This window comes from Dromiciops gliroides, chromosome 5 (assembly GCF_019393635.1).
Source record: "Dromiciops gliroides isolate mDroGli1 chromosome 5, mDroGli1.pri, whole genome shotgun sequence".
Taxonomy (NCBI): domain Eukaryota; kingdom Metazoa; phylum Chordata; class Mammalia; order Microbiotheria; family Microbiotheriidae; genus Dromiciops; species Dromiciops gliroides.
Genome location: NC_057865.1, coordinates 131,022,575 through 131,049,909, shown reverse-complemented (window position 1 = coordinate 131,049,909; position 27,335 = coordinate 131,022,575). Strand labels below are relative to the sequence as shown.

General features: G+C 37.5%; 1 protein-coding gene across 5 annotated transcripts in view; it reads right to left on the bottom strand.

Annotated features, from left to right (window-relative positions):
• The window catches only part of CTTNBP2 (cortactin binding protein 2), a 211,271-nt gene that overhangs the window by 57,812 nt on the left and 126,124 nt on the right, over positions 1 to 27,335 (bottom strand). For all 5 annotated transcript variants that reach the window (XM_043966829.1, XM_043966830.1, XM_043966831.1 and 2 more), the window contains 6 exons: positions 22,098 to 22,215; positions 17,379 to 17,654; positions 16,353 to 16,448; positions 14,355 to 14,434; positions 11,134 to 11,220; positions 10,937 to 11,036 (listed from right to left, as the gene is read on the bottom strand). In XM_043966829.1, coding sequence (XP_043822764.1) covers positions 10,937 to 11,036; positions 11,134 to 11,220; positions 14,355 to 14,434; positions 16,353 to 16,448; positions 17,379 to 17,654; positions 22,098 to 22,215 — 757 coding nt within the window. The remainder of the gene's footprint in view (positions 1 to 10,936; positions 11,037 to 11,133; positions 11,221 to 14,354; positions 14,435 to 16,352; positions 16,449 to 17,378; positions 17,655 to 22,097; positions 22,216 to 27,335) is intronic.

Genomic DNA, 27,335 nt, shown 5'->3' with positions numbered 1-27,335 from the left:
GATGAATCTAGGCCTTTCTCTCTCTCTTTACCAAATTCTCATTCTCCTTAATAAATGCTTAAAAGCCTAACTCTTGCTAAAGCTTATAATTTATTGGCGACCGCTCATTAGATATTTTAAACAGACTAGCTAGAATTTTAGCCTTTAACATCTCACCTTTCAAATCTAATGGGTTATTAAGTCATACCTACTTCTAAACTCTCATATGTTGCCTCTTCCTTTTCTCTGCTACTACTAACCTAGAAGAGATCCTCATTGCCATCTGCCTGGATCTGGCCAATAGGTCTTCATGCTTAGATTCTCTCAAATTCATCTTTGTTTCTTTTTTTTTTTTTTTTTTTTTTGTTTGGGCAATGGGGGCTAAGTGACTTGCCCAAGGTCACACAGCTAGTAAGTGTCAAGTGTCTGAGGCTGAATTTTAACTCAGGTCCTCCTGATTCCAGGGCAGGTACTCTATCTACCGTGCCACCTAGCTGCCCCTCTAATTCATCTTTGAAACTTCTGTTAGTTTTAACTTTCTTACATGGAGAGATCTGGCCATACCAGTCCTCTGCTCAAAAATCTCCAACTGCTGCCTACTGTGTCAAGAGTTCTTTTGCTTGGGGCAGCTAGGTGGCGCAGTGGATAGAGCATCGGCCCTGGAGTCAGGAGGACCTGAGTTCAAATCCGGCCTCAGACACTTAACACTTACTAGCTGTATGACCCTGGGCAAGTCACTTAACCCCAATTGCCTCACCAAAAAAAAACAAAAAAACAAAACAAAAAACAAAGAGTTCTTTTGCTTGATATTCAAGGTCCTCCATTAATATCTGATTATTTGACCTTTTTTAGCCTCATCTCAAATTAGTCTGTACTCAAATGAATCAGACTAATCTCTTGCCCCAACCTCCCCCTGCCCTGATACGCTTTTAGTTTTTCTTCCTGACTACTTAGGATGATATAATTCAGCTCCAGAAGGGATCTCAGGGGTCAAATAATCCAAACTTCTAGCTTTACAGATCAAAAACCTAATGCTTCAGGAGGTGAAGATAACTTGTTCAAGATGAGAAGAAAGTGGCAGAGCTAAGGTTCTAATCCAGGTCTTCTGACTCCCTCCATAAATACTACTGAATTGTAACAAAGATTTCTCTGTTAGGCAGCCTCCTTAGCCTGTACTGTTTTTCTTGTCAAACTTTCAGGCTTCTATATGTCCAACTTTTTCCATTTCATGATGGATTTAACACTCTTTCCTGTTTCCTGTGACTTAGACCCATGAGTGAGGCATATCAGTTCCATGTACACTGTATATTTAAATGTTATTTTCTTTATGACATTTCCCTAATAATTTACATCTTGAGATTTCAAAAACCACTTTTATTGGCTTGGTGGGCAACTTTAAAAGTACTAATGATAGCACACTTATAGTTGAAGAGAAACTCCACCCCCCTTTTTTCTGGGGTGTCCATCCAAAGCTCCACTAGCCCTGGGGGAGCAGACTTTTTTTTAAACACATTCCAGAAATGGAGTGATTGAATTTAGGATGTTAAGAATGTCAACTATTTTGGGGGGGGCGGGGCAATGAGGGTTAAGTGACTTGCCCAGGGTCACACAGCTAGTGAATGTCAAGTGTCTGGGGCCGAATATGAACTCAGGTCCTTGTGAATCCAGGGCCTGTGCTTTCTCCACTACACCACCTAGCTGCCCCTTATAGCATGCACATAATTAGCGTTTTAACAAAATAAAGTTATCATTTACCTCTTGCTGTTGTTCAGGTATTTAGGTATATTGGACTCTTTCTGATCCCATGTACCATTCTTTCTGTCCATGGGGATTTTTGGACAAAGATGCTGGAATGGTTTTCCATTTCCTTTTCCAGTGGATTAAGGCTAACAGAGGTTAAGTGACTTGCCCAGGGTCACATAACTAGTGTCTGAGGTCACATTTGAATTCAGGTCTTCCTGATTCCCAGCACTCTGTCTGCTGCGTCACCTCACTGCCCCTTTATAATTTACTGTTGTATTTGAATTTCAAATTTGAATTTCATTCACTGTTACATTTGATTTTTTAAAAATGTCCTACTAACCTAATTCCTTACTTAGCCTTGGGTAGAAATTTGACTCAACTCCATCATGCTAGCATCTTACCCAAAATGACAGAGCCATATGATTATCTCCAGACAATGGCAATATGAAAAACTAGACATATTTTTAAAAACTGAATCTCATTAGCTTAAATGCTGTCTGTTTTACATTTTCTTAAAATTTACCTTTTCCATTTTTAGATATTTCTCCTCCTTTTCTCAAATTTTCACTCTATTCATTTTAGGTTAAGAAATAGTACAATATTTCTTTTCCTTACCCAGCGAAGCAGAGAGACAAGCCTCAAGGGGTTCTCATTTCAGATGCTAAGATCCCAGCATGCTTGCATTCCTACAAGCTGTCCCCAATACCTGGAACATATTTCCTCCTCATATCTACCTGTCAGTCCATGTCTTTCTCCAAAACTCAGCTGAGATTCCTATCAATTTCATGCTGTCTTCCCTGTTCTCCTTAGCTACTACTAGGGCTGTTCCCTTCAAATCCATGTATAGTTATCCCTATGACCATTAAAAATAAGATCCTTGAGAGAAGGCATTATGTCATTTTTGTCTGTGTCCCCAGTATATTTAATATAATAGATACAATGTTTGTTGAATTGGATTCCTGAAATACTGTTACTAGCTGTTTTTCCCCCTTTCTCCTAGGCTCTTCCTTTCTCCTTTCTTCCTTACTTAACTCATTCCTTTCCACTACCTCTTTTCATGCCTAAGGCCTTCTCTTTAGATGAACTGAGTAAAGCCCAGATGTTTCTTATATAAATAGATTTCAAAAATACTCATTTGTATTCACACTTCCAAGTATTGTTAAACATTACGATGGCTAAGTGAGACTGGACTAGTTCTTCCTCTGAAGTGCAATTTAAGACCAAAATGAAAAGGAGTTCCTGTCTGATTCTCTGTGTTTCACCTTTCTATATACCACTTCCTGCCAATAAATAGACCTGATGGGGAAGTAAAGTTTAGGATCCATCATGTCAACTAGCATTTACTAAGTGCATACTGGGTGCCAAGCATTTTGCTGATCATAAGCCAGCAGTTAATTAGTAGAAGAGAATATTTAGTAGGTACCTATCGAATCACAAGATCACAGGAAGGGGAGGAACCTCCACGAACCAATACATGATGCAGCCAAATGAATTGACTTTAGAGAAATCAATCAATATTTATGAAGTGACCACTATGTGCCAAGTACTGTGCTAAGCACAATAATTAGTGCAGATTTTGGGGAAAATTACACTAGGATTCTTTTTTTTCCTCCTTAAGATGCTGTTCAAATGCCACCCTTCTACGTGAAATCCGTTTCTGATCCATCCAAATAGATAGGATTCCCTCCACCCCAAATTATCATGGATTTGTTTTGTATAATCCTGAAGGGTATATTCATACATACTACCTTCCCTAAGAGAATGTAAGCTCTTTGAGGAAAGGAAATTCTAATTTTGTTTTTGTATCCCTGATACCTACTATACTGTCTGTCACAGAACAGCCACATAATAAATGCTTGCTGTTTGATGACTGATTGAAACTTAATCAGGGCTCTTGCTCACCATAGGATTTGATTAGTTGTAACAATAGTGGGGAGAAAATTAAAATGGAGCAACCCAATGAAATTTTCCTGTCTCTGTTACTGTAGGCTAGGAAATCTGTTGTCCCCATTTCTCACCAAGACCTTAAAAAGCCTGTCCTGAGTTCAAATTCTGTCTCAGACATTAACTAGCTATTGGTCCTGAGCACATTACTTTACTTCACTTTCCTCATCTGTAAAAATGGAGATAATAATAGATAATAATGGAGATAATAAAAGTACCTATTTCACAGAGTTGTGGGGATCAAAGGAAATAACATGTATAGCAGTTTGCCAATTTTAAAGCTCCAAACCTAATAGATAATTCTACCTATTTATTATTATTACTATTATTTCATTGTCATTGCACAGCCTTAAGAAATTAATTTTTATTACCAGGCTGACATTATTTCTTAACATGGTGCTACCCTACCCTTTGAGCTTATGTTTAAGAGGATCTAGGAGGGAGAAGGCAATTCCAATTCTCTTATCAGTTTTGAACTCAGCTTCCACTGAATAGTCCCTCAAATTTAACTGACTTGCAATACTCCTAAGACTCCAGCCTTTAGCATTTGTTTTCTTGCCCTTTATTTCTTTCAACTTCCCTGCTACCATTCTGGATACTTCATCATTGCTTCAGAGTGGGTCCCCTAACAGCAATGAGTACCTGACACCTACTCTTCTGGATCACTTAATAAAGCAAGGGAGTCAATGATCCATTCCTGTGTCTCACAGCCCTTGGAAGTACTTTACCAATTTATTCCCTTTTCCTTTCAGTGTAAGAAGGTAAAAGAAGGTATATTGAGAATCTCATGAAGTCTGTGCTAGAGCCTCAATTAAAATTTATAGTCCCTAAAATTCCAGTCTGTCCTTTCATCACTCTCAGTTTCTGTGAAACTTTCTTTGCTCTGCAGTTAAAAGAATGGCGATGTTTGGCACTTGTATTACTGAAATAAATATAGGTAGCATGGTGCATAGAATCGTGGACTTGGAGTTATGAAAGGCCAGAGTTCAAATCATGTCTTTAACATTTATCAGTTATATGATTCTGAGCAAGTCACTTAACCTCCATCAACCTGTTTCTTAACTTGTAAAAAGGGGATGACAGTAGTACGTGCCGTACAGGATTGCTGTGAAGTTCGGGTGAGATTAATATATGTAAAGAGCTTCACAAACCTTAAGGATTTATAAAAAACATTCTTTATTCTTTTTTTTTCTTTTTTTTTTTTTGGTGAGGCAATTGGGGTTAAGTGACTTGCCCAGGGTCACACAGCTAGTAAGTGTCAAGGGTCTGAGGCCGGATTTGAACCCAGGTCCTCCTGAATCCAGGGCTGGTGCTCTATTCATTGTGCCACCTACCTGCCCCACATTCTTTATTATTAATGAAAACATACCTGCCTCTTATTCTTGTGTGTAAAATATATAATTTTACTGCACAAATAATGAAGTTATAGATTGGGGATTTTTTTCATTGTTACTCTTGAAGGAAGGGGAAGGAAACAGAAATCACTAAATCAAATATATGTAGGTCTACACAGGCCTCAAGGCTTTCCATCAGTTTTTCCATGAGAGGCAGCATGCTTTGTTGGAAAGAACATTAGATGTGGAATCAGAAACCCAGCTCTGCTATTTAACTGGCTGTGTGACCTTGGACAGGGGATTTAACCTCTTTGGATCTCAGTTCTTTATCTCTAAAAAGAGGAGAGCTGAACTATGTGGCCTCCAAGGGCCTTTCCAGTTCTAACTCTATGCTCTTATGATTATTCCTCCCAGACTTCCCCAATATTATTTCTCGGTATCCTTCCATATGGTCCTTCTACTCTAGTCAGGCTTACTGTCTCTAGAACACCATCAGCCAGTTCTTTTTCTGAAAAGTCTTTTCTTCCATTCTCTTTACAAAAATTATCCATTGAATCCTTTAAAACCTAGCTTGTTACATAGACACTCCAGCAAACTCTGCCCAGTTAACTCCCTCAAAAATACAATTAAAGTAATTTGTATATTGTTTTGTCTTACTCAACAATTTTTCTCAAGTTCATAGAATAATAGCTAGAGAGCTGAAAAGGGCCTTAGAGGCTTTAGACTCTTTCTCTATGATTTAATAGGAGAATGGATCTATGATCTCATCATTCAACAAGCATTTATTGAATGCCTACTGTATGCCAAGCACTAAACCGGATTCTGGGAATACAACAACAAAAACAACCCCATTAACATGAGAACTCCTTCCAATAGGGCATTTCACCATGGATTTATGTATTCCATCTCAACAATGTGACTCTTGCCACGTGGCCTTTTCAATTGTACATGGAGCTACCAATATATGACTAGGGTAGTCTATTTCTTATTGAAAATTATCAAGACATGATCAACCTCCTTTTCCAATCATAAATTTTTTGGGTCCTATCTTTTATATTACTTCTTATGCAGAAAGTTATCACTGGTCACACCATACTCCAATTACCTCTGGGTCTTTTGCATTTTGATTCTTAGGCTAACTATAATGGACCATGATTAGTAGCCAAATAGAATCATGCAAACAGTACTGGTGTTAAAAAGATAGGGTCTGCTTTAAAGAAGCAACTTAAGATTGATGGCAGTACTATATCATTTTTAAGTTTCTCTCTTCATCTTATCCAGAGGAGGGAGAATGTTGCAGAAGAAATAGCATTGAAATTCTGAATCCGAAAAACTGAGTAATAATCCTGTCTCTTTTATTTACTGTCTGTGTGACCTTGGGCAAGTTACTTAATCTCTTTGGGCCTCAATTTCCACATCTGTAAAACCATATTGCTGTTTCCTTTTAACTCTAGATTTATGATCTCATTAAAAATTGCCCACCTGAAGTGTCTTTTCAAGATTTATATATCAGTGAACCAGTTCAGTGAACATCCCCATTCAACTGGCTGAATCACACTATTTTTACTTTCTTTTTTTAAAGTTTTTTTGTTCTGTTTCTTCATTCACAATATGACTAATATGGAAATATATTTTACATGATTGCACATCTTTAACCTATATCACATTGCTTACCATCTCAGGGAAGGGGAAGGTGAGGAAGGGAGAGAGAAAATTTGGAACTCAAAATGTTTCCTAAATGAATGTCTTTTATATGTAATTGGAAAACATAAAATACTATTTAAAAAGAAAAACATATAGTATCATTTTTGCTTATGCTGTTAAATTACTAGAAGAGGTTAGGGAAGGCCTAACTTGGTAGGAACTAGGGAAAGACATATAGAATAAAAGCTGACTCCTTAGTAAGGGATGGCAAGTGTAAAAATAATAGAAAAAGTGGTTAGATCATGGAAAAAAGACTGCCAAATTTTGCTAAAGAGTATTGGTTCAGTGGTAGTTGAGGGACTATCAAATTTAATTATCTATGGAAAACCAAGCTTCCACTTGAAATAGGGTGTTTGCCTATTTCTGCTAAGCTTACTTGGACTTTTTGAACCTCCAGGTGAAGTTAACATTTATTATATGCAGACAATCAATTCCAACTGGCATTAGCATAAACTGGTGAAAAGTTAGCTGTGATGGGATATATACAAGGATGGAAGACAAAGTGTTGTGCTAGGTTGAGAGATGAGGAGGGTTTTTAAGATTCATTTATAGGGCAGCTAGGTGGCGCAGTGGATAGAGCACTGGCCCTGGAGTCAGGAGTACCTGGGTTCAAATCCGGCCTCAGACACTTAACACTTACTAGCTGTGTGACCCTGGGCAAGTCACTTAACCCCAATTGCCTCACTAAAAAAAAAAAAAAAAAAGATTCATTTATAAGATTCATTGTGGGAAAGGTGCATAAACTGGTAGGCATCCAGAAGGAGGGTGATCAGGATGTTAAAGGGCCTCGAGATTAAGCATAAGAAGACAGTTTGAAGTCATTGGGTATGTTTAGCCTACGGAATAGAAGACTTAAATGGACAAATGATGGCATCTTAAAGTATTGGAAGGACTTTAAATGAAGGATCATTAGTAGGTTGTACTTGGCCCCAGAGAGCAGAATTAGGAGCAATGGATGGATATTGCAAAGAGGCAAGTTTAAGAAAAAAATCAAACAGAACATAATATAACCAATAATCCAAGTAGTAATCTAAGCAGAGTTGGCTCCTCCTTACTGGAGTTCTTTGAGCAAAGGTTTGATGGACATTCATTGTGAATGTTAGAGTTTGGGATTCTTATTCAGATATCAGTTCAGACTATTGTCTGAAGTCCTTTTCAACTTGGACTGTGATTTACTGGTCTATCTACTTGAAATGTACTAGCCAAGTATAATGTTATGCATTTTCCTTAAAAAGTATCAGAAATATAAAGGCATATGTTTCCCATTTAGGAATTTAAACTTATTTTTAAAAAATAATTGAGAATTTTATTCTCTTACTGTACCACCAGTCAAAACAGTATAACCCCGGGGCAGCTAGGTGGCGCAGTGGATAAAGCACCGGCCTTGGAGTCAGGAGTACCTGAGTTCAAATCCGGCCTCAGACACTTAACACATACTAGCTGTGTGACCCTGGGCAAGTCACTTAACCTCAAATGCCTTACTTAAACAAACAAACCAACCAGTATAACCCCAAAGCAAATAGCCGTTCTCACAGAGATACTGGATTCTTTTTTAACTGTACCTCAAAAAAATATGGAATCCAGGGACTGACAATTATCTGTCATCTTTGAGGGGATCTGTATGTGTCACTGAGAGAGAAAAGAAATTAGTTCCTGAAGAGACCTAGACAGTTAATTGTCATGAAGAAAGAATATGTGAAAGATCTGAACAGTTAACTCTAGGAGAAAGGGTTTGTGAGAGAATGACAGTTAACTGACACTGGAGAATGAGTCTATTAGGGACTTAGAAAGGTTCCTGTCATCCTTGAAAGAGTCTGAAGAATCATTTCGAAGACAGTGAATGTAACTGATTTTCATTTCTGATGAGAACTGAACTGGGTTAATTTCTGTTCTTTAGGGGAGGAAGACATTTTTATGGAGAACACAGTCTGAGGAAAATTTCTGAGGGAAACCAAGACATATTAACATCTATCCAAACCCAAACAAACCTAAGTCTTGTATTCTTAGGAGAGATGTTGCAGTTAACTGACAATTCTAAGCAAAACTGAGTATAATGACATTTTTAGAAGACATGAGTTACTTATATTTTAAACAGAATGAATTATCTGATTTTGGTGCCAATATTTTGGAGGAGTCAGCAGTTATAGCCAATGGTGAGAGAATTCTCGTCAGCAGCTTCTTTCATCTACTTTTCCAAAGCACAAAGATGACTCTGGCTGTGACTTTTCTCACAAGTGTTAAATTATTTCAATATTTATTTCTGCCTTTGCATTATTATCATTAGCATGGCATCGTTGCAATCAAACTGTGCATACCTTTTGACCCAGCCATACCACTACTAGGTTTTATTGCAAAGAGTTCATAAAAAAGGGGAAAGAACCTGCATATAAAAAAAAAAGATTTATAACTGCTCTTTTATTGGTGGCAAAGAATTGGAAATTGAGGGGATGCCCATCAACTGGGGAATGATTGAACAAATTGTGGTATATAAATGTAATAGTATACTACTATGCTGTAAGAAATGATGAGCAGGATGATTTCAGAAAAACCTAGAAAGACTTACATGAACAGGTACAAAGTGATGTGAGCAGAACCAAAACAACATTGTACACAGTAACAGCAATATTGTGTGATGATCTACTATGAATGACTTAGCTCTTTCCAGCAATACAATGATCTAAGACAATTTCAAAGAACTCATGATGGAAAATGCTTTCCACATCCAGAGAAAGAACTGTGGAGTCAGAATGCAGGTCAAAGTATATATATTTTTTTCTTTTGGTCTGTTTTTTCTTTCACAGGATGACTAACATGGAAATATATTTTACATGATTGCACATATGTAACCTATTTCACACTGCTTACCATGTTACAGAGGAGGACAGTGAGGAAAAGAGGGAGAAAATTTGGAACTCAAAATTTTTTTTAAAAGAATGTTAAGGGGCAGCGAGGTGGCGCAGTGGATAGAGCACGGGCCCTGGAGTCAGGAGTACCTGAGTTCAAATCCTGCCTCAGACACTTAACACTTACTAGCTGTGTGACCCTGGGCAAGTCACTTCATCCCAATTGCCTCACTAATAAAAAAAAAGAATGTTAAAAATTGTCTTTATATGTAATTGGAAAAAAATACTATTTAAAAATATCTACTATTGCTTTTTCTTTATATCCCCAGCACTTAGCACACTGTCTTGTATGTAAGTGTTTCATAAATGTTTGCTAATTGATACATTTGTTTAAGCCTAGACATTTGCAATTAGAGTTTGAGTTATGGGAAAACGAGTTTCCTCAGCCTTATCAGGGTAGGAGCTTGGGGCTAACTTAATTTATGAGAGATTTTAAGGAATTTCTGAGATAATGTTAGCTCATATTTACTAAGAACTCATTAAGAGAAAAAGGATACAGAAGGTAATAAGTCAGTAGCAGAATGAAGCGAGGGTATTTGGTATATTTGTCCCAGAGAATACCTACATCCCAATACTTTATGCCTTAAAAAAGCTCTCATCTATAGAACTGTTAGATGTTAATATTAAGTGTGTTTGCTATGACAGCTTTTCAAATACTTTAATCATCCAAGAAACCTATCTGCTAAATAAAAGAATTAAGGGACTAAGAAGAAAGGAATCCAAGTTCAAATTTCAAATAAATAGCCTACTTCTGAAGCCAAATACAATAGTATTATTATAAAAATAGTATTCAGAGTGACTGAACATAAGAGGCAACATTATGCAGGGGAAAAAACACTGGTTTAGAAGCAGAAAGACGTTGGGTTTGAATTCTAGCTTGGTTACTTAATAACTATTTGTCTTTGAGGAAGTCTAAACCCACTGGAGCCTTAGTTTCTTCAGTTTCAAAATGGGGTTCATATACTTGCCTTACATATATTATAGAGTTATTTATCAAATAAGACAAATAATGTAACTTATTTCAATGGGATGGAAATGCCATGGGAAAACCTGTCACCCAAACCTGGATAAGATTAACCAACAAGATTTGAGAAGGCCAAAAATAAAGAAAAGGAAAATAGGCTTCTAACTGGCAAACAAAATTATACTGACACAGATTTGGTCTGTCATTTTTCTTAAAGAGTTCACTTGACACAGTTATCTTCCTCTCAAAAGCCTCTGAATAGCTAAAAAATTTTATTAAAATCTTCTGGGGCTACAGAGAGTTTGTCTCTAATCAGTCATTAATAAAACCTCCCCAAACACTGAAATCTACTGAAATGCTCTTACCACTACTGATGAATAATTCTCCTAGCTGATGCTTAGAGAAATCAGCATCCACTTCAGCTCTCACTATTTCACAGGTGAATCCTGCAGCTGTTTGTTTTTGCTACATTAAAGAACAAAAAAAAAACAAATCAAGTTTCACTAAAGTCATAAACCCTCTAATTTCCAAAGGAAGATGTGGCTATGCGAAATGTCATTACCTGCATGCAGAGTGCAATCTGATGTGCTATGTAGTCTTGCAAGCTTCCTTCTGGGCCATGAAAGATAACATTATGATATTGCTCAACCTGTTGAGAAATTAATGGAAGACCACTTATGAAAATGTCACGTTGGTAGTGTGTGTGTGTGTAATTAAATGAAACATTTTGTGTTATATACATGTATCCATTTTATGAGCAATATTGGCCCTTTATGGTCTTTAGCTATGGATAAAGATACAAAGAAAAGTAGAGAGTGCCTCATTTTTCCTTCTCTACCCTATTTCTAAGAGCAAAATGTGAGTCCTGGTTCAGTCCAATGTCTTTTTCAGGTGCTGAACAGATGCTTGCTGAATTAATTCCAAGTTATGATAAGGAATTCTACTTTGGTGTCAGGCAAGTATGAGGCAGACATAGTGAAAATAATGTCAACAAGTGAAATCAGAGACAGGTTTCCAAGACTTGCTAAATAGCTTACCCCTGAGATTTACAAATATATTGCTTAGTTTATCTTGGTTCCTCTTTATCTGAATTGATAAGGGTGTCTCAGTACAGAAAACAAGAGTGTTCCATTCATTATCGCCATCCTGTCACAGTGCTTTCAGAGTCTGAAGATTGATGCTGGAATGATATAACAGCAAGGCACCCAATCTCAGAGATAAGATGTCTTCAATTTCAACACCTCATTTGTTCTCAGATTGTAGGTTGGCTGGTATTGCGGGCAGGCAACATTCAATTCAGATTTTCAATAAAAGGGTCATTGAGAAACAGCAAGCCCTTTGTGTTTACATAAAGGCTGTACACTTTAAGAACACTCACTAAGTCATACAAGTTATTATCAGACACTCTCTTCAATTCAGTGCAATTGTTGTACAGAATGGCACCTTCTCTTTTATCAAACATATGTATGTATGTATGTTGGACAGTATTCAAGACCTGACAGAGCCTTCAAATTACTGATGGGCAGTCACTTTCCTGAATCAAAAATGGTCCTCAATTCCATTTCTCTGACCAGGGAACAGATCTACAATTACCACATAATTTCCGAAGAGTTGATTTACTGGACAGACAGAATACAAACAGTTCATGCTGCCAGCAGGGGGAATCTTATGATTAAGCATTTGCATGCCTTAACTGAATCCCAAAATTGACATATCTCTATACAAATGGTCACATCAAAAAAAACCCCTGAATTACCATTGTTTAGTTGTCCCATCATCTATGTGATGACATGCTTATATGTCTGTAACACACTGCATGTGTTTTCCATTTACTCTGAGCGATATGGCTGGATTCATTGTCATGATCTGTACTGATTACTTTTATTTGGATATCTTTAGAGTATATTCATGAACACTTTATTACATTTCAACCGGTTTTTGTGTCAAATGGCTTCTGGAATAAAAGGAACAGGTTGACACCAACACTATGCTCTCTTTGGTTTTGTTTTCCCTCTTCTGCTCCAATTAATGGCTTTCTTTTGAATAGATGCTATTAGAGAACATAACACATTTGCAACTATTTTGGATTTTATGTTCACAATGTTTCAAGATTCCAAGTATTTTTGAACAAAATCTTGACTCCTCTCTTGGGATTTTTTCTGTTCAAGAAGTAGATTTAGGTTGTGTTTTGATGACCAAATACGCTTGAAAAAAATCATAGAAAATGGGTTTTACAAAGCCAATAAAAGTGAGATAACTCTAAACTCTCATTTTTCATAGCTTGTAATTTCTTCCAAACGTGTCTGACATTCCATTTTAAAGAACTAATTTTTTCATTACTTGAAATCTACACACAGAAAAATACAATGGATTCATGTAAAATTCTCCAATAAAAAATATTGGGACAATTAGAGTTTAAGAAACAAACAAGCAGAGTGCCTTACATCTGAAAAAGCGAAAGCCACATCTGCTTCTGAGAATTCCATTTCATCCAGCAAACATTTATTTAGTATCTATCTATGCCAGGCACTATTCTAGGTTCCTGAGATACTAAGACAAACACCGAATGATCTGTGTCTTCAAGAAGTTTGTGATTTATTAAGCAATCACAAAGCAAACCAATGTGACTGGCCACTGTGGAGTGGTGACATGGGAAGGAAGTTTCTGCCTTGGTAGTCTAGGCCTTTGAATTATGGGCATTCAAAGATAAGAACAAACCTTGCTAGCCACATAATGGTAGATTCTCTCACCTTTTGCCACTTCACACCTCCCCTCCCTCTCAACTTCATTTGCCACAGGTACCAGCATTTCTAGTTACAGCACTACTAATAATATCCCCAAGGCTCTTCTAAATTCTAAAAAGGCAAAACCAAAATGTCAATTAAATGCTTTACAATGAATATAACTAATGCATCACTCTTTGAAGCAGCCGGTGGTTCAGTGGATAGAGTTCTGGGCCTGGAGTCAGAAAGATTCATCTCCCCAAGTTAAGTGACTTACTAGCAACTTACTTAACCCTGTTTGCCTCAGTGTCCTCATCTGTAAAATGAGCTGGAGAGGAAAATGGCCAAACACTCCAGTATCTCCACCAAGATAATTCCAAATGGGATCATAAAGAGTCAAGCACAACTGAAATGATTAACAACAATCACTTTGTTAAGTAATTTTTGTTCCAATCTATTTCTTTGTCCTACATGTACACTTGATATAGAGGTAGAGTGGCACAGTAAATAAAGTGCTATTGCCAGAGCTTCTACAGGAAGCCTTTCCTGATTCTTCTCAGTTCCAGTGCCTTGCTTCTGTGGATCACTTCCAATTGACCCTGTTCATAGATAGCTGTCTTCATGTTATCTCCCTGGTCAGAGTATGAGGCAAGAACTGCCTTTTGCCTTTCTCTCTGTCCCTAGTGCTTAGCACAGAGCCTAGCACATAGTAGACACTTAATGTTTATTGACTGACCATGCAACAACAGTATAAAAATAATAATTCCCATTTCTGCAACACTTTCAAGTTTATCATGCACTTCCTTTAAAATAAGCCCGTGAGGTTGGCCATCCAAGTATCAGCATGTCCATTTTACACATCAGGAAACTGAAGCTCTGAGCCATGAAGTGGCTTGCCTTAGATCACATAGCCACTAAATGTCAGTACTGGAATTCAACACCAGGCTGTATGACTCCAACATGTTTTCTTTGATGCCAAGTAGCCTCTTCAACATTGTAACACCATGTAGCAGATTCTGAGTACAGGAACTAGGTACATGACATTGTGGAGCACACCTACCAGTCGGAGGTAGTTCTGTAGCATCTGGAGAGGGATCATGGATGCATAAGTCACACTGCTGAGGCAGCCTTCTTGAGGTCCTATGGAAAATAATGCATTAGCAGGGATATCAGTTCTTTCTTGATATAAAAAAAATATTAATGAGTGAAGCACAAAAGACTTTAAATGTTTCCCAATGACAAAAGTGGTACCCAATTATCATCTATCTAGCTATCTGTCTATAATATACAAGAATTTCATCATCATAACACAGCAAAGTGCTTTACATACATCCTTTTCATATGATGTAGATGCTACTATTGTCTTTTTTCTCAGGGCAATAAGGGTGAAGTGACTTGCCCAGGGTCACACAGCTAGTAAGTGTCAAGTGTCAGAGGTCGGATTTGAACTCAGGTCCTCCAGAATCCAGGGTCAGTGTTTTATCCACTGTGCCACCTAGCTGCCCATGTAGGTGCTACTATTAACCCCATTTTATAGGGTAGGGAAACTGAGAGAAAGAGGGTAATTTACTTGTCCAGGATCCCACAGCCAGGAAGTTTCTGAGGGAGGCAGCTAGGTTGGTGTGGTGGATAGAACACTGGTCCTAGAGTCAGGAGGACCTGAGTTCAAATGTGACCTCAGACACTTGACACTTACTACCTGTGTGACCCTGGGGCAAATTACTTAACCCCAATTGCCTAAAACATCTGGGGCTATGTCCAGTTGTCCTAATGCATATCTTGCCATTGGACTCAGGTGGCTCCGGAGGAGAGAGTGAGGCTGGTGGTGATTTTGCACAGTCCTCCCTCACTTAAATCCAATTTACTGCAAGTCATGATACCACCTCCTGATGTCATGGTCCTTTTTGAGAATGAAGGACAAACAATAAGTTTCTGAGGTCAGATTTGAATTCAAGTCACCCTAATTCAAAGTCTAGCATCCACTCTATAGTGCTATACCTAGTCTCCTTATATCACATAATGCCAATTTCATAACAAACAATGCTGCCCCACCAGGAGGTCTGAGTTCAGGATCTGCCCCACACATGGGGAGCTCAGCACTAATTTTCTTTGTGGTTTTCACAATGGTATTTCTACTTCTTTAATATAAGGACCTGAAGTAAGTACCAATCTTGTTTCACCTGAGAAAAATCTTAGAGAATATTTGTTCATTTCTATAATTTTAATTTTAGAAATATATTAAAATTTCACAAAGTAGAACTCTGAAATTTACAATGAATCTGAAATTTATTTCTGATTATTTGACTATTTAAGGTCTTAGTGAGGAATCCACTCTGAAATGAGGAGCTTCATTAAGGCTCAAGAAATTAATGATTTTATCAGTATGCTTTCACTTCTTAGAGTCTAGTAATTAATACTAATACACTTAGCAATCAACAGTTATCAAATACCTACTATGTGCCATGTACCTTAGACAGACAAAAGCAAATGACTGTAGTATATTTTTGTAAATTACATTTAAAAAATTAACTTGTGAATAATACTGTAAAGTAGTATATTTACAATTGTTATTAACTTGAGTTAATATACATATGTATATGTACGTATGCCTTATTTTATAACATGTTATATACTGGGAAGTAAAAACAAATGGCATTTCTAAGAATATGTGCTATGATTCATTCTTCACAAGGTCCAATTGGACTTCTAATTACCCCAAATGAAAGAGGTTTTACTATAAGCAGAGACTAAAGAGTAAAGCATCATGTAAGGTCTCAAGAGTATGAGCTTTTCCTTTCCACTTTCTTTTGACTAAATATGTCAAATGCCCCCTTTCCATAGCAGAACCACAAGAAACATGTCAGATATAAAAATTCAGATTAAAAATCTTTCTTATAGAGAGCAGGGACTATCTAACTCTTGTATTTGTATCCCTAGTCAGTTCCTGGTACATAATTGGCAATTAATGAATGCTTTTTGATTTATTAAGAAATTGCTATAAAAATAGTCATGCAGGAAACATTTTTTCAACCATTCCATTTGTGGCAAGAGCCTTTACCTGACAAAAACACAGTTATGTGGTCAGCTTTATTTTTCCTCATAAAATCCCATGGTGATTGGGGCAAAATCTGGCCTGTTGACCATGACATATTTCCTGGTTGAAAAAAAAATAAATGTTGATGGGAAAATGTATTATATTATCATCATTTATTATTATTATTATTTATTTGCCATGTAGTTAAATTTATTAATCCATTTGACATCTGAAGGCAGGTTAATGATAAAATTCTCAGTCATATAAAATTAAACTATGTTAAGTGCCAGGCAAATGGTGTCCCCATTTAATGAGGTTTTAGGTGATACTGTTGTCACCGTTTGGCTCCTTCAGCTTCCTGACAACTCAAAACCCATTATTCACTGAATGAGGAGTCCTCAAGTCTTGGATAGTGCTTAGAGCAAAGCAATATATTTTCTGCCCCATCAACCACTGCTGGGTGGGAGATACTAAAAATGGTGGCTCATAACTTCAGTCAGATGGGGCGTAACTCAAAATGATTGTGGCTAGAGTTAATAACCAGAGGTAAGGGTCTCAGAAGAGCACTCGGTCTCGTGTGTGAATGATTGTACAAGAACATGGCCAATCCAAAACAAGTGCTCAGAGGCAGATTTTTGAACCTAGGTCTTCCTGATTCCACTTCTAGAACTGTACTTCTATTGGGAGCCTCCTCAACATCTAGAAGTGGAGCTAGCTTTTGAAATTTCATTCTCAAGTTTATAAGATGGCACCTATAATGTGATCACTTGTTTTCCAATCAGCTAGAAAAGCAAATATGCTATAGATCCTCAAGAAGTGTTAGTATTTACGTATCATTTGAGGCAAAAAACCCAAATCTTTAATATGAAGAGGCTACTTTATGTAACAGACATTATCATACAAGCTCAAACTACTCAGAGCCAGCAGCTGCCCTAAACAGGCACTGAATGTGCTTAATCAACAAATTACACACTGTACTTCCCACCCCACAGATACAAAGGAGGCTCCAAATTTAACTTTTTTTTTTTCTTCTTGCAAGACTTCAGCTACCTAGTTTGATGGATTGGACGCTGTTCAGATTTAGGCCGATGCTGGATTCAGTAGTGTTATTAAGTGTCAAATCCTCCAGACTTCTCCATCCATCAGAAGAGATTGCCTGGAAATGGTTTGTCAGAGCCTGACTCACTGCTTTTGAAAGATCATCCCATGTTGTCTGTTTGCGGATATTTAAAGCACATATTGTGTTTTCGGTTTCAAAGTCATCGGAACCATAGTTGGCTGGCTGTTTTTCACTAATTGAGATCCTTAAGGGTATTTTAAGAGCATCTGTTAAGACAATGAGAATTTAAAGATAAAATATGAGAGGAAAAAAATAACAGTGAAAAAGATTAAGAGTCTTAATACAACTGGTTAGTCAAAAAAATTAGCTGTCACAAGGGTTTAAATACTATTCAATTAAATTTATGTGAAACTGTATGTGCTACCCTCCTTCCCTTTAAAATTTAACTTTCTCTCTAGTTACTTCTAGTTAAATCTGCAGGACAACACTACCTAATACATAATACACAAGACATATATACGTGCATACATACAAATGAGTCTTTATTCTCAACCTCATCATTTCACCCTCATTCTGGTAAAAAAAAAAATCATAGATCTTAGTGCTGGAAGGGGTTTCAAAAGAGAATCTACCATAGATCTTAGTGTTTAGACAAGTATTGATTTTTTTAAAGATGAGAGTTTAATTTGCTTCCCAACATTGTACAAATAAGAAACAGAGGAAGGGAACAAGAACTCAGGTCTCCTGCTTCCTTAGATGGTGTTCTCTGTTATTATGACCCCTCTCTGTTATTCCCAAACCCTTTTAATTCTAGTGCCTTCCCTCTGATAATTATTTCCAATTTATCCTGTATATGGCTTGTTTTGTATATATTTGTTTGCATGCGGTCTCCCTTGTTATATTGTAAACTCCTTGGGTGCAGGACTGTCTTTGGCCTCTTTTAATATATCCCTTGCTTTTAGCATAGTGTCTGGCCCATAGCAGGCACTTAATAGATGTTTATTGATTAATCATCCTGTTACTTGACTTATAGTTGCCTACAAAAATCTACGTGTGAATTATCTTGCCAATGTTTCCAAAGTTGATCATCATCTTTCAAATTTTTATACTCCTTATTTTCTCTATTAACTCCCATCCTTCTGATCTCAAAAGCTCATAAATTTAGGGGTCATCTGACTCCTTTCTTGCTGTAGCCAAAGGGATTAGTTAGACAGATTTTGCTCCTAGATTTGCTTTTGTTTTCACTCAGCCCCCTAAGGTGAGTTCTCTATTACCTCCTACCCGGATTGCTATATTAGCTTCTTGGTAATTTCTCTTTGCTTCCAATCTCTTCCCATTCCAATCCATCCCACAGAGATGCCTAAATAATTTTCTTCAAACACCATCTTCGTCATATACTTCTCCTGCTCAATATATAACGTACATGGGCTTTCTCCTTTGATCATTTTAAATCTAGGATTCCAAACCTGTGATTCTTACTCTTCCCTCAATTGGCCCCTCTCACCTCTTTGAACTCATATCACTTTATTATTCTTCAAAAGCCCTTCAACACCTCCCCTTCTCCAACAACCCCAAGCCAAATCACTTGCCACCTTCCATATAAACAACTAGCTAATAGCTTCCTTTGCTCCCTCTTGTCTCCTCACTAAGAATTCACTTTCTCCTCTGTTCAACCGACCCATTTGTATGACCTCATTCAAAACCCCCTTCTACCAGGAATCCTGGATTCACTCTACTATAACCTTGGATCAATGCCTGTCTCTGCCATCTCTTCATTCTTAATTAATTTCATTTTTCCAGTAGTGTGCTGCATGTACTGACTGTTGTTTGCTTTATGTTTTAGCTGTTGCATGTGTGCATGGTGATTATTCCCACGTGGATTGTATGCTTTGAGGTCAAAAGTTTCCTGCCTTTTGTTTTTTCCTTTATAATTCTCCCACAATACAGAACAAAGCACATGGGAAGTGCTCAGTGAGTACTTACTGACTTAATTTGTTTTTCATGTGGCCTAATTTAAATAATGAATTTTTAAAGTATCAAAGTTCTTAAAAAGGCACATGGTGGTTTCCTGATTTTTCATTTTCTTTCTTAGGTGAGCTTTAGACTACATTTACTGACATATGAATAGAGAATCATGGTTTCTGAATAGAGGTTACTATTTATATAAAAGGCTAACTCAGCTCCTAAAGATGAACAATGCCATAAATGTAGAGGACCTAGAAATCTAGATTTCAAAAACATTTTTAAGGAAAGTTTTTCTAATAGCAATACTAAGAATTTTAAAAAGAGAATCTAGCATTTTCTCCCTATTATTAGTCACCAAGTAAGGTAGTTTATTTTTATGTACTCTGTACAGTTTCTCTTTAATAATTCAATGTCCTCTTTTCTTGAAATTTTTTTATACATGTGATGTTGGAACATAAATCTTGAAAAACACGAAAAGACAACTATATTTAAAACCAAACTTTCAACATTTATAGTTTAATGAAACTGAAAATTAACTTCAGCAAAATAATATCAAACTCATCTTAATTGTTTGATATGCCTTTATTTTCTGAAGATTTTATTAGTCATAGTTATATATATTTACATATACATATTTATATAAAGATATATACTCTGGAATGTGTGTTGCTCATTCTGCAACACTTTCTTTGCTATGTAGCCTCATCATCTTGAATTATGTTTGATTTCATCTCTTACTCTCTAAAAGAACAAAAACTTATATTCTGAGAGTGAAGATGAAAACATGAGGTCCTTAGTTTGGGCTGCTGCTAAATTAAAGAAAAATTAGAGAAAAATTACAGATGCTTGTGACTGACAGGGATATGACAAAGAGGGCAATTACAAAAGATTAACATCTTCCACACCTTGTAGATTAAAGAAAAAACAGTATTGAAACAAGCAATCTGGGGGCAGTCAGGTGACGCAGTGGCTAAAACACCGGCCCTGGATTCAGAAGGACCTGAGTTCAATTCCGGCCTCAGACACTTGACACTAACTGTGTGACCTTGGGTAAATCACTTAACCCTCAGTGGCCCATCAAAAAAAAAAAAAAGAAAAGAAAAGAAAAAAAGAAACAAGCAATCTAGAAAATAACCATATATTGGCATGCAAGTATAAAGCTGGTACCAAAGAGCCTAAACAAATAAGTTAAATAAAATTGAATAATTAAAATAAGTAACTAACTAAATAAATGTTGAGAATTAAGAGACCCTAGTCAAGTCACTTCTCAGGTTTGAAGTGTGAGAAAATAATTATTAATAATGGATTTCTGGAGTCAGGAGTACCTGAGTTCAAATCCGGCCTCAGACACTTCACACTTACTAGCTGTGTGACCCTGGGCAAGTCACTTAACCCCAATTGCCTCACTAAAAACAAAACAAAACAAAACAAAAAAATAATGGATTTCTTGGTGTGTGTGTGTGGGGGGAAATCCAGAGATCAATTTCTCTCTGCTCTATCTCCCCCCTCCCCCTGCATCCCTCCCCCTACACATACACACTCCAGAAAATCCAGTTCTTGGGAAACTTCAGCAAATCCATCTTATTTGGGACAAACCCAAGAGAACAAAAGAAATGGAGACAGCCTCTTGCCTAGCACTGTGAAGGACTGATGGGATCAAACCTCATCTAGGTAAAGGACTCTGCCTTAAGTAAGTTCATTCAGGGAGGATCTTTTACATATTTTACCCTGATGTCATCTGTAGGGTTCACTTTAATGAAGACCAACCTTCAAATCCTGTCAACCAATGAAATTGAATGATGCTAACCAATTAGCTTTGATATAATGATCTGCCTCTATCAAAAGAGGATAAAAATCCTGGAAAGAGGTCGGGAGTTTCTTGGCTTGACTCTCTCTTTTAGGACACTGTAGGTGTTATAGGTCTTGTGAGTTCTCTTAGGTCTCCTTGAGATGGAGACAACATGAATATTCTAGGGTTTTTCTCCTGCTTGTGCTAAATGTCCGGCTGAAGCTCTCTCCCTGTTTTATCTACCATGTGGCCTGAGACCATGAGAAGTCAGGGAGACTCATGGTCAATCCTCTACTGATATATAATATTAATAAGTTTAAAAATGCTTATCCAAAACTGATATATAGCAATAGCAATTATTTGAAAAACACAAAAGGCTATTCCCTAGGATATATTTACTAAATCAAAGAATGGTTATGCAGTACACTGGTGGAGGGAGTTTCCACGATGGGACTCTCTGCTTGCTGAGATAACAGTTCCTTAATGTATTTCTATTAGGAACTTTAGAGATTATCTAGTCCAATCCTTTCATTCTAAAGATGAGGAAACTGAATCTTAGAGAAGCAACTTGTTCAAGGTCAGTGAGTCAGTGGCCTTGTTGCTGTCATGCTACAAATCCAAACATCTATTAAGAAATCCGAGGAGGAAAAAATAAGGAGTAATACTTACTTATGTTGATGTTAACTTTTAGATTATTAAAGAAGAAAATACCCAGCCCAGCATGAACAGCAGGAACTTATTCTAATAGAGTCATTTTATCATTTCAAAATGGAAAGCAATTTGCCATATTTAAAAATCAATGAAATAGTCTTGTATTACTTTGGGTTCAAACAACCTATTCAGACATTAGGAAGCCAATGAGAAAACTGTGGTTGAATCAATATCCTTTCCATTCTCCCCCGGGCTCCAGGATTGTAAATATTTCATTGTGAGAAAGCTATACAGTGTCACTCACTCAAGTTCTCTAGGAGATGTTTGCAGTCATCAGTAGCAACATCATGCACAGTCCGATTGCACTTATCTCTCTTTTCAGCCTCAAGTCCACCGTGGCTACATAAGATTTCTAGGCAGTTCTGGAATGATAAGAGCTCAATTACTTGCTGGTCTAATGAAATTAGCTTGAGCTATGTTCCCAAGAGGAATGCCAATTGCTTGCAGGAAGTCACTGTGAAAATCTTTCATTTCTAACTTGCCAAAATATGCAGAATAAGTCAGTGTCAACAAAGGCCAGAGGTGAGAGAAGGCAAGGAGGACTTCACTGGGACTTCACTGTGAGGACTTCACTGTAAATTATTGGATCAAATTAATTTCACAGGAAACGTCTCACAGGTCTCAAGTGATTAAAAAAAAACAAAAAGATTAAGTGAGAATGCTTACTAATTTATTTATGAGAAAACTTGAGTGAAGAAAGCATCAAAAGATTCCAGGAAGAATTCTCTATTTCTGGGGTGCTCTAGCAACACAAAACTGAAGGCTGGGGTCAGCAACATACGCCTTACTGCCACTGTCCCCACTAGCTGACTCAGGATGGTTCTTTATACAACTGTTATAAAAAATATCTACATTTGTCAGGCAGAACCCAATAACACTATATTTCACATTTGTATGCCTTCTGAAGACTACAACAGACTGGGAAACAAAAGATTTTGGTTGTACTTGTGAAGGCATAAATTATGTCTTACTTAATTGCTTGTGTTACCCTGTCACTTATAAGAATGCTCTCTTTGTACTGTATTGATGTTGTTCAGTCGTTTCAGTTGCGTCTGACTCTTTATGACTCTATTTGGGGTTTTCTTGGCAAAGAATCAGAGGGGGTTTTCATTTCCAGCTCATTTTCCAGATGAGGAAACTGAGGTAAGCAAGGTTAAGTGACTTGTCCAGGGTCATACTGCTAGTAAGTGTCTGAAGCCAAATTTGAATTCAGGAAGAAGAGTCTTCCTGACTACAGGCTCAGCACTCTATCCGTTGCATCACTTAGCTACCCAAAGATAACTGGAGTTCATCATTTCCTTCTCCAGCTCATTTTACAAATGAGAAAACTGAAGCAAACAGGGTAAAGTCACTTGCCCAGGGTCATACAGGTAGTGTCTGAGGCTCGATTTAAAGTCAGGTCTTCCTGACTCCAGGCCTGGCACTATCTCCACTGTGTCAGCTAGCAGCCCATTTGTATATTGTTGCTGCTTAATTAAAGTTTAAGGCTGAAGATAGTCCTGAGTGGTGTGTTTTTCAAAATGCAAACAGAAAGAAGGGCAAATATCTCTCTATGAAGACCTTAACATCTTTGAGTTCCAAAGTGGTTAGCTTTCATTTTTATAAAATTCTGATGGGATTGAGAGATCTTATCATAAGCTAAGAAACAGTCAGAGAGAGACCAATATCTTGATCTCTCCCAGTTGCTAGAGCTTTTGTTTTATCTGCTCTCTCTTTATCTATTTTGTGCCTTCTATCTAAATGTTGTCTCCCTCATTAAAATCTAAATTCTTTGAGGGCAGGGGCTGTTTTGACCTTTCTTCATACCCCCAGAGTTTAGTTCAACGTCTGGCATATGTAATTCATACTAAGTTGCTTGTTGATTAATTGATCAAATACAGCTTTAAAAGTCAGTGGTAGAGGGGCAGCTAGGTGGCACAGTGGATAGAGCACTGGCCTTGGATTCAGGAGGACCTGAGTTCAAATCCGGCCTCAGACACTTAACACTTACTAGCTGTGTGATCCTGGGCAAGTCACTTAACCCCAATTGCCTCACCAAAAAAAAAAAAGTCAGTGGTAGAGATGGAAACACACACCCAAATTTCCAAACTTGTTATTATCACCAACTGTCATTTACTAAGTATTGTGTTTCAGCTGTGTCCAACTCTTCGTGACCTCATTTGAGGTTTTCTTGAAAAGGACACTGGAGTGGTTTGCCATTTACTTCTCCATCTCACTTTACAAATGAGGAAACTGAAGCAAACAGGGTTAAGTGACTTGCCCAGGGTCACACACCAGTAAGTTTCTGTGGCCAGATTTGAACTCAGGAAGATGAGTCTTCCTATCTCCAATCCCAGCACTCTATCCACTGCACCACCCAGCTGCTCAACAAATATTTTTTAATTGATATAGCGCTAATGTACCCAGCACCTCTCCTGGCTCTACTGGATGTGCAAAAATACCACAAGGTATCTATCTGCTCTCACAATATTATGCTCTAGTCAGAAAAACAATGCTAATATATGAAACAGAAAAAAATCTGGGCTAAACTTCTGACACTGATTCATAACAGGACTTTAGGGAAGTGAGAGGAAGTTAGCAGGGACTCAAATAGTTAGTGACTGATATATAGGAGAGGCAGGATTTGAATTACACATGGGATTTCAGTGGATAGATAGGAAGGGGGTGGCTTCCAGGTGGTGACAGATTATAAAGCAAAGTATGGATATGGAAATGAACATACCGCGCAAAAAAGACTGGGTTGGGTTTTTTTAAGTGTAGTGGTTTTTTTCAGCGAAGATATTTGAAGTGATTGTGTTAGAGATCACTGCCAATCACAGATAGTACAAGCTGCTATGTGCTAATCAGTCACAAATAATTTATACTTTAAAAAATGCATAGTGATAATGATATAAATAAAAACAATCACAAATTTTACGTAGTGCTTAAAGTTTGAAAAGTGCTTTATAGCCACTATTTCATTTTATTCTCACAACTACTCTGGGAGATAGCTATTTTTATCTCTATTTTTACATATGAGGAAATTGAGGGAGACAATGGTTGAGTGACTTAACCAGGGTCACACAGCTAATAAGAATCTGAAGACTATCCATTGGGCAGTTGTGAGAAATAGGTTTAGATAAGATAGTATGAGGACAAATTATAAAGGATTTTTGAAAATCAGAGATGTGGGGATGCAAGACAATGGGGAAAGATGTGGGGATGCAAGACAATGGGGAACTATAGGCTTAATTAAAAAACAAACAAACATTTATTGAACATCAGCTTTATGGAAGGTTTTGTGCCAGGGGCTGGTTCTAGAACAGAAAAACAAAATGATGAAAATAATAGTTAATAAATTTCCCTTAATTAGTGATCTGGAGGGTGGGAGAAGGCAATAAAAGCTATGAGGTCTGCTAGGGGGTTGTTCTAGCAATTCAGACATGAGTGAATGGTTGGTCTAAGTTGGTTCAATTGAATCTGATAAGCATCAGACAAGTATTTATTAAATGCCTACTATGTACCAAGCACTGTTCTAGATCCTGGGGATAGAAAGACAAAAAGAAAATAAAGAAAAACAGTCCCTACCATCAGCAACTCTGCATTCTATTGGTGATATAAGATAGAAAAAAAGATCCAGACTGGAAAGGGAGAAATGGAACCAAGAGATATTGTGAGGGAGCAGTAAGGACATTTGGAGACAAGGCTGAATGTAAAGGATAAAAGAAAGAAGAGGGGCAGCTAGGTGGTGCAGTGGATAGAGCACCGGCCCTGGAGTCAGGAGGAACTGAGTTCAAATCCGACCTCAGACAATTAACACTTACTAGCTGTGTGACCCTTAACCCCAATTGCCTCACCAAAAAAAAAAAAAAAAGAAAAGAAAAGAAAAGAAAAGAAAAGAAAAGAAAGAAAGGAAAGCCAAAGACTAGGGAGCTATAGTACAGTAGAAAAAGCATCAGCTGTGGAGTAAGAAAACCTGGATTTGGATCTTACTTCTGTCACTTACTAGTGATATCAATTTTGCAAGACATTTCATCTTTTACCATCATTAAGCATTCATTAAAAACCTGCTACTGAATCTGCCAGGTGTTGGGGATGCAACAATCAAACAGTCCCTACTCTAATTGTGTTATTTAAATTAACGGGGTCTAGGCTGGACTTTCTACAATATTACTAAGTTATATATTAATGGCTATTGCACCAGTTTTGGCAGCAAGCATTAATTAATTGATATCACATTACTGAAGAATTGACCATGTGTCTCCCTAACGTCCCCACTAGTCACAGGCTTACAGGCCTAAACAATTACATACCCAGCATATTGAGCCAAGAGGAGAGGGCATGTGGAGAGTAAAAGAGAGTCCAGGGAAAAAGAGAGGAATCCCCTCGTGGTCCAGTCTTTTTCCTTTTTTTGATGGAGTTGGCTCCTTACACACTGATCAAAGCTAACTAGCTAGAATCATTCAATCCCATTGGCTGATGTGACTTGAGGGAGGTCCATACTAAAATGAGCATACCTTGATGACATCAGGGTCTAATGGGAGACCCCCTGAGGGGCAAAGGCGAATTCAGATAGGTGTGGCTTAGTTCCCTCAATTCTCTGGCCTTGGATTGCCCAGACAGAATTAGGCCCTGAATTTAGCCAAAGTCTCCTGGACTGAGGGGGAAAGGCTAGAACCGGGTTCCTGAGTCCCCCCAAGAAATACATTATTAATAATTCTTTTCTCACATTAAGGAGCTTCCATTCTACTGGGAGAGGCAGCAAGTAGTAAGCATATTAAAAATATATGCACACCCATTGCCCTGCAAAAAAAAAAAAAGAAGAAGAAAAATATATGCACAATACACAGTAGTTTTTTTTTAGGGGTAGATGTCAACAGCTGGAGAGAATCAGGAAAAATTCCACGTAGAAGATACAATTTTTCCAAGGAAATTAGGGAGTCTAAGATGTGGGGGTAAAGAGGAAGTGTGTTCTAAGCATAGAACCTTTTTGTGCCTCAGTTTACATACTTGCAGAATCTAAAAATATAGATTCATAGTTGTTGTTTTTTTCGGGGGGGGGGGGAGAGAAGGGCAGTGAGGATTAAGTGACTTGCTCAGGGTCACACAGCTAGTAAGTGTCAAGTGTCTGATGCCAGATTTGAATTCAGGTCTTCCTGAATCCAGGGCCCATGCTCTATCCACTGAGCCACCTAGATGCCCCATAGATTCATAGTTTTTAAAAGCTGGGAAGAACCTTAGAGTAATCTAGTCCAACCCCGTGGTTTTTCAGAAAAGTCAGCTGGTATGCGGAGAAGTGAAAGACATCTGGTTCAGTAGCAAAACCAAAATTCAAACTCAAGTCTCCAGAACCTTTGTTTGGGTGCTCTTTCTATCATATCACATGACTTATAATAATAATCCCACAGAATTGAAAAAACTGAATAATTGGAATAAAATGAAATGCCCAGTGTGCAGCATTTTGTAAGGCACTCTAAAAATGCCAATTATTATTAGTCCTTCA